The following is a 7077-nucleotide window of genomic DNA, read 5'->3' as shown; positions in this document are numbered from 1 at the left end:
GTGACAAAAACAACACAGCATACATGTGGGTCTTCGTAAACATTCCGGCCTAAAGGTGGCGGTGGAGGTAGTTGGTTATCATTTTGCTCCACCCGGTTAACCTGCCGGTACTGCTGCTGGTTTGGCTGCACCGGTACAGCATTTGGTCCGGTAAGCGGTGGTGGCGGCGGTAGGCTGTTAGCGCGCGGCATGCCCGGTGGTGGCATCATTGCATTGCCTCCTCGCCCTTGGGTATCTTTTATCGCCCCTTTTTCCATCAAGTGCTTGGTCCAGGTACAATCCTTCGTCAGATGGTTTGACGGGTGTGCCGGATTCGGTGTGTGCCACCGGCAAGGTTGATCCATGGCAGCTTCCATGGTGTACTTTGCGGGTTCTTGCCAGTTTCTTTTCTGGACCCAGGGTTTCTTTTCCACCCACTTGTTTCTTTGGACCCGCCCATGGCTGCGGTCCGGTTCTCTGCCTCTGGCTGCCATCGGCATCGAGTCTTCTCGCACGGCAGACAACTTGCTGCGGACCGTACCTTCGATCCGGAAAATCTTCCCTCCTTTTGTTATTCCGGTTGTCCCGGTGTTGCTCTTGGCGTAGCTGCTCCGGTTCAGGTTGCCTTTGCGGCTGCGTTGGGTCTCCCAACGCATAGTTATCCGCCACACGTATCATTTACGCCAACGTTGTCGGCATGTTCCGCTGCAGCTTTTGCCACAGCGGCGAACCTCTTTTGCACCCACTGCTAAACCAAGCAATGGTCTGTGCCTCGATTACTCCTTCACAAGAGTTCCTTGTGGTGTTCCATCGGGCCAGATAATCCCGGTCTGTTTCGTTCGGGCGCTGCACACACAGAGCAAGCTGCTGCGGCCTATTTGGCCTCTGATAGGTGCTGCTGAAATTGCTTACAAAAGCTTCCTCAAAATCCAGCCAGCCATTTATGCTTCCTGCCGGCAAATTGTTTAGCCAGATTCTTGCTGGTCCAACCAGAAACGATGGTATGATCCTCACGGCCCAACGCCGGTTTCCTCCTCTCGCTACGGTTCCTCCACCGCCTGCGACGTATACCGCGGTCACGTAATCCAGCGAGCCAATCTTCCGGCTTCGTAGTGCCATCGTACGTTTTTGTGTCTCGGGGCAACGTGAAGTTGCGAGCTGGTGGTTTTTCTCTCATGATTCTTGGGCCAAAGCACTTTGGACCTGGAGGACCTTCCTCCTCGATCATTTCGATAAGTACACTCTATCCGGACGGTGCCTTGCATCCCGTTCCGGTAAGTATCTCTCTCCCAAGCGTTCTCCCAAAGGGTTCCGGTATGCTTGCCGGTACTGTTAGAATCGGCTTCATCGTAACGTTACGGTGCCGCGGCCCTTGCTGCTCGGTACCTTGGTGGAGGCATCTCTTCCTCATCTTCTTCATACGCTGCCCTTGCAGCCGGATAGTTTTGCCCGGTTTCATGTTTACCGGCATGTTTGTTTCCGGCATAGCCTTCTCTGGCGTAGCCTCGCTACGCCCCTTGGCTTTTTCTACCGGCATCGTGTTGCCCGGCTTTTTGTTTACCGGCAAGGACTCGGATCATACACGGTCATCCGCCGTGCGTTTACTTCTTTTTCTTTTCTTACTGTCCGGATGGGGGGACGAGGCCTGCCCATGGGACTTGCTTCCGGCATTCTTTGTTGAACGCGCGGATTTCGAGGTTATAGCCTTGTTCGGCTTAACCAGCTGCTCGGCGTTCTGCTGCTCTACGGCATCTAGCAGCTCTCGACACGCTCTTGTTGCTTTGCCGAGCTTCTCCGGTAAGCGAATCACACGGATCTACAGCAGCCTTAGCAGCTTTTATTGTTTTATCCGGACTGCTTGTACTTAGGTTTCTCTACAACGCTAACGGATGCGGAGGTACTCTTGCTGAGTAAGAATCTCCTTACGCAAATCCTGGTCTAGATTGCGAGCCTTAAGCCGGTTTTCCGGTATCCTAGCAGCATGAGCGCTAACAGAAGCAAAGCCATGGGCAGCGTTGTACTCACGTACGGTTAGGTTCAGCTCGCGCTGCGCCTTGACGACGTCTTTGCCGCTCTCGAGTATCCTCAGGCGCTGCGCCTCCAGCTCCGCCTGAGCCGCTGCCGGGTCGATGTTCTGCGCGATGGGGGTCGCCAGCGCGTTCATCGCCGTTTGGAGAGGCGTTGCCGGTGGCGCGGATGATACTCCCGCTGCGCCTGCGCCGCGCTCCAGCGGTGGCTTAGCCGCACGGGTCGAAACCGCGCGACCAGCGCCTTCAGCCTCAACCTCCTTTCCTGCACCAGCCACACCGGTCATCATTACCTCGACGCTGCCGGGGGCGCGACCAGCACAGAGCCATCTTGGCGGGTCCGGTGCCACCAGCACCGGCGAGAGGCGCAGCGCACGGGGACGGTGCCGAAGTAGATGCGGTGGCTGCCGAACTCGATGATGCGGCCGTTCTTGGGGAAGATGCCGCCGTTGGCGAAGCAGCCCGCGTTGTCGTTGATGAAATCGATGGAGTAGAAGTTCTGCACGAGCGCAGACACCGTCCGTTCGCCGGCGAACTCGAGGAGGCCCGCCCGAATGTGTACTCCTGCATGCGCCACTTCATGCCCCACGGTGGGCGCCAACTGTCGTCGTGGTGAACGAGCAGATGCCATAGGATGGCTTAAGTTGGGGCCGAATGGACGTATGAGGATTCGGGGGAGGGTTTGTGATCAGGTGTGATGAACTTCCGGATGGTTTCCTCAAGAACTTGGCCGGGGCCGAGAGGTTGAAGAAGAAAGACACAAGGAAGAACTCGCTCTAGATCATCATGTTCATTGATTTCCACATGGTTACGAGGTTTCTCGGTACAAGCTATTACGTGTCCTTGCTACGTGCCCGTGAAGAGGGGCTGCCCCCTCTCCTTATATAGGGAGAGGGTGGCTTACGGGGCAAGAAACCCTAATGGCATCTTTGACTGGACAAACTACTTTACAAAGCTACTTTAATCATAGATGACACCGGAGTCCTCTTTAATCAGGGGCGCTGACGTCCTCCGGCTTCTTTGACCGTCATCCTTCCCTTTATCGTCACCCCTTCGTATAAAGTTACTTTGCTTAGCTCATCCTTGTCTTCTAGCTCTGGAGAGAATCTTTGACCAGCTTTGCCGACAAGCCCTTCCTTCCGGTGGCCCGGTACCTTTTCCATCCGGTTCCGGTATCCCTCTTATGAGGATACCGGCTTAGCCTGTTCAGCCAAACGCCTATCTTAGACTCCGGCATGAACATCTAACCGGTATCCTGATGGCTCAAACCATCCGGTCCGGCATGCCTTTGGCATACCGGGGGTCATCCCCCCAACAATGAGACTTAAGGAACAGTGAGACTCAGTATCTCAATCTCGTACAAATCTTTTGGCCACTAAATTTCCGCAGAAAAATCACACGAAATCAATGAAATTCATGCTGCCAAAATGAACCATGACCACAGCCACAAGGTACTGAACTGATTATAAACCAGAAAGGGACTGAAACAGCGGAATCAAGTACCATGCAATCTTAGCAATTCTGGAATTGTGGACAATACAATAGAGGTCGATTGAAACAAAGCATGTCTGCATAACACTGTCCAGTAATCATGCTAATTATGGGTACTTGCTTCCGTTTTGATCAACCCCTTAGCATCATGCATGCTCTGCGTTGTTGGGGCTGAACTCAATTAAGTCCTTCATGTGATTCAGAACCTCTGATATCTGAAAATAGCACACAAAAAATCAACACATTGTATAGGGAATCACATAAGTAACTGAAACATCCAATGCACGCCTTAAAAGCTTCAAACGTTGATCTCTCTAAGGATGCCACTATTAACACAACCTCGTGAGGTGCATAAGAATTTTCATTGTACCGGCGAGCAGCTGCATCGGCTGAGGGCATGCCGGAGAGGCTAGAGGCAGGCCAGCCTCCAGAGGAGCCACAGCCAAAGCCGGTGGCGCTTCTTGGCTGCCCATGATCAGGGCGTCCACAACAGCCAAGGGAACCATAGCGCCACCAGCTGTGGTCTTACTGCCAGCAAGGATGTCGACGGAGAGAGTAGGGCGGCGCAGGGGGCCAACCAAAGCGATGGAGTCCACCAGGACCACCGAAGCGGTGACAAAATTGGCCTCCATCATGCCCTTGCTCAGTTGCTCCCTGGAGATGATGCCGCCTTGCGCAGCGGCAAGCGGAAGAAGGCGTGCTTGCCGGAGGGTCCAAGCACCAGGACGTCGATGATGCCGAGCCTGAGGTTGGCTTGGACGCTGGCGGGCTTGGAGAGAATGGGGACGCCCTCGACGGTTGGCAGTGCAGGCGCGCGGGCAAGGGCACGAGCCACCAAGGAAGCTGTGCGGCTCGCCGTGCGGAACCAGGGACGGCGGCACGCCCAGGGCCTACATCACATTGGCATACCCAGTGTTGCCCTCCAGGTCAACAAGCCCATCAGAGGACAGAGCCTCAAGAATAGGATCAAAATCAGGCCCAGAGGAGTTGCTGTATCTACATAACTCTGACAGAAGTTTCATTCTTTCTTTAGTGTGATGTAGTAGAAGAACAGCAATTCTCTGTCGAGCCAAGTGTTCAAGTTCAGGATATGAACACATTATTGATTCAGGAGTCAGAACAAAGGACTGATGTACAACATAACAGACAAATTTTGATACAGGATTAGAAGCTCTACTATTGCTTGGTCTAACAAATATAATCAGCCTAACTAGATGCCAAATACCACTAAGCTGGAAACTTTTTTCTATAACAGACCCCAATAACAAATATTTTACAAACAAATGTCAGCAAAACATACAACACTGCTACAGAGGCAATACCAAAGTAAAAATCTTGACTGAAAACCAAGATTCAGCCTGGTAGAAATAGAAGCGCAGCAGTCCCTTTCAAGTAGATTTCAGCCTGGTAGAAATTCAGTCACTCAATCGGCTGCAAAAAAAAAAATTCCCAAAGCTTGGATCGATCAACTCATCTGCTCTCCTCGTTTGCCTACAATTTCCGAAGCGGAGGATCTTGGGTCACATACCTTGGAGACGATCATTTGCAGCTGCAGCGATTTCTACAAATGGCAGAGATCCTTTGTTCTTCGAGGAGAGATAAGGGCACAGGGAGGATGTAGGTATTGCGGAAGAGCGAGCGGATGTAGGTCCCGATGTGGAGATGGCGGCGACGCCGCCGTCGACCCCTCCATCAGGAATTGCGAGAGGGGGCTTGCGGAGGGAGGGCGCTGGGAAGAGGAGGTCGGGGCATCGGCGGAGGGGTAGAGGCGTCGTCGAATCTCCCTTGGTCAACGAGGTTGGGGACTGGGGAGCGTCCGCGACTGGGGGCCGTTTTGCGGCTTATGCAGTTTTGCGGTTATCTAGCGGACCATGCGGCCTGACCGCTTTGTCCCGCGAGTAGAGGTGCGGGTTATTTAGCGGCGCCGCGTGGGATTTCTTCGCGGGGCGGACCAGCGGCGTGGCGGGATATCCCGCCCCACTTGAAACCTGAATATGGAGGCATCGAAGGAGGATCTACAGTGCAACTCGAAGACCGAGAAATCAACAATTACTTCAAGGGACAGGAACCTAACAGAAGAGTCAAACACCACATCCAACAAGGGTAAAACCTAGCTTAGCAATAGAAAGGAACTAGTTTCCTAAACCTAGCTCCTATTTAGCTAGAATCTATTCATAGCCTCTATAACTAGTTAAACACTCTACAAATAGAGTTCGTGATAACACTAGAGTACGAGTCGTTCTTCTGGAGTTCATTTGAAGTTTTACCTCATTGTAATGTAGGAGGCTGTGATGATCTTATGTAACAGAGTCAATGTTGTAATTCTATAGACATGCCTTGGACTCGCATATGTTTCTGTTGTACCACTCTGAGCGATATAATACTAGTGGAACGGTGTTTCGTTGGTGTTATATCAGACTTGCATACTACACCATGCAGTGGTATGCAGGGTCACCACAAGAAGTCCCATAGACAGAGAAATCGTCCATGAATACTTCCATAATTTCTTCACAAAAACCATGAAAGATAGCAGACATGCATCTTTGAAATGTAGCAGGAGAATTACACAAACCGAAAGGCATACGTCTATAAGCATAAGCTTCATAAGGACAAGTAGAAGTGGTTTTCTCTTGATCTTTCTTTTTAACAACAATTTGAGAAAACCCAGAATAACCATCAAGGAAACAAAAATGAGTTTTCTTAGACAACCTTTCTAATATTTGATCAATAAAAGGTAAAGGGTAATGATCTTTGTTAGTAACTTTGGTAACTTTTCTAAAATCAATGCACATCTTGTAACCAACTACTACTCTTTGAGGAATAAGTTTATTTTTCTCATTAGGCACAACAGTAATTCCTCCTTTCTTAGGGACACAATGCACAAGACTAACCCATCTACTATCAGCAATAGGATAAATAATACCAGCATCAAGCAGTTTCAATACCTCATTTCTTACCACAATCTTAATCTTAGGAATTAAACGACGTTGATGTTCAGCAACTCGCTTCGCATCAGGTTCCATATTAATAGCATGCTGACATATAGTAGGAGGAATCCCCTTCAAATCATCAAGAGTATATCCCATAGCTCCTCGGTGTTTCTTCAATACTCCCAATAATATTTCCACTTCCTGTCCTGAAAGTTTAGAACTAATAATAACATGATATATTTTCTTATCATCAATATAAGAATATTTAAGATCATCAGGCAAAGGTTTTAAATCAAAAGTAGGATCCTCCTTGGGTGGTAGTGTGGTACCCAAGTCTTCTAAAGGTAAATTGCGCTTAAGCATCTCTAGTTGACGAAGAAAAATCTCATCCATCTCATTTCTTTCCTCTGTAAAGATCTTACTTTTGTGGTCACTACAAGAAAATTGGCACGTAGAGACACTATTTTGGTCCAGTAGAGACACTTAAATTGCTCTTACGTAGTTATAGAGGCACTTTCCATATTGTCTCAAAAGTGTCACTACGGGCGGTGTCTCTACATGCTAAGGACAATAGTAATAATGTCTTTACATTTTAGAAGACATAAAATAGGCATTATATTGTGTCTCTAGTGTAAATAAATGTGAAGAAA

At 49.8% G+C, this 7077-nt stretch overlaps 1 protein-coding gene and 1 long non-coding RNA gene across 2 annotated transcripts; both read right to left on the bottom strand.

Moving 5' to 3' along the window:
* Positions 1-3434: 3434 nt before the first annotated feature.
* On the bottom strand, positions 3435-4135 carry LOC124673058. Its single transcript, XM_047209194.1, has 2 exons — positions 3868-4135; positions 3435-3712 (listed from the first exon to the last, which is right to left on the bottom strand). The coding sequence occupies exons 1-2, from the start codon at positions 4130-4132 to the stop codon at positions 3675-3677; spliced, it is 303 nt and encodes a 100-aa protein (XP_047065150.1). The 5' UTR covers positions 4133-4135; the 3' UTR covers positions 3435-3674.
* Positions 4136-4579: 444 nt separating this feature from the next.
* On the bottom strand, positions 4580-5485 carry LOC124673069. The gene is made up of 2 exons (XR_006992746.1): positions 5026-5485; positions 4580-4928 (listed from the first exon to the last, which is right to left on the bottom strand). It is a non-coding gene; the product is annotated as an uncharacterized LOC124673069 (long non-coding RNA).
* Positions 5486-7077: the final 1592 nt, after the last annotated feature.

This window comes from Lolium rigidum, chromosome 1, assembly GCF_022539505.1.
Source record: "Lolium rigidum isolate FL_2022 chromosome 1, APGP_CSIRO_Lrig_0.1, whole genome shotgun sequence".
In the NCBI taxonomy this organism is placed as follows: domain Eukaryota; kingdom Viridiplantae; phylum Streptophyta; class Magnoliopsida; order Poales; family Poaceae; genus Lolium; species Lolium rigidum.
This window is presented reverse-complemented; position numbering and strand designations above follow the sequence as displayed.

Bases quoted from the DNA above. Each gene is read 5' to 3' on its own strand.
- LOC124673058 (XM_047209194.1), bottom strand. From the start codon at position 4,132: ATGATGGAGGCCAATTTTGTCACCGCTTCGGTGGTCCTGGTGGACTCC. The intron at 3,713-3,867 runs GTACAATGAAAA...TGCTATTTTCAG, and splicing joins GCCGATGCAGCTGCTCGCCG to ATATCAGAGGTTCTGAATCA.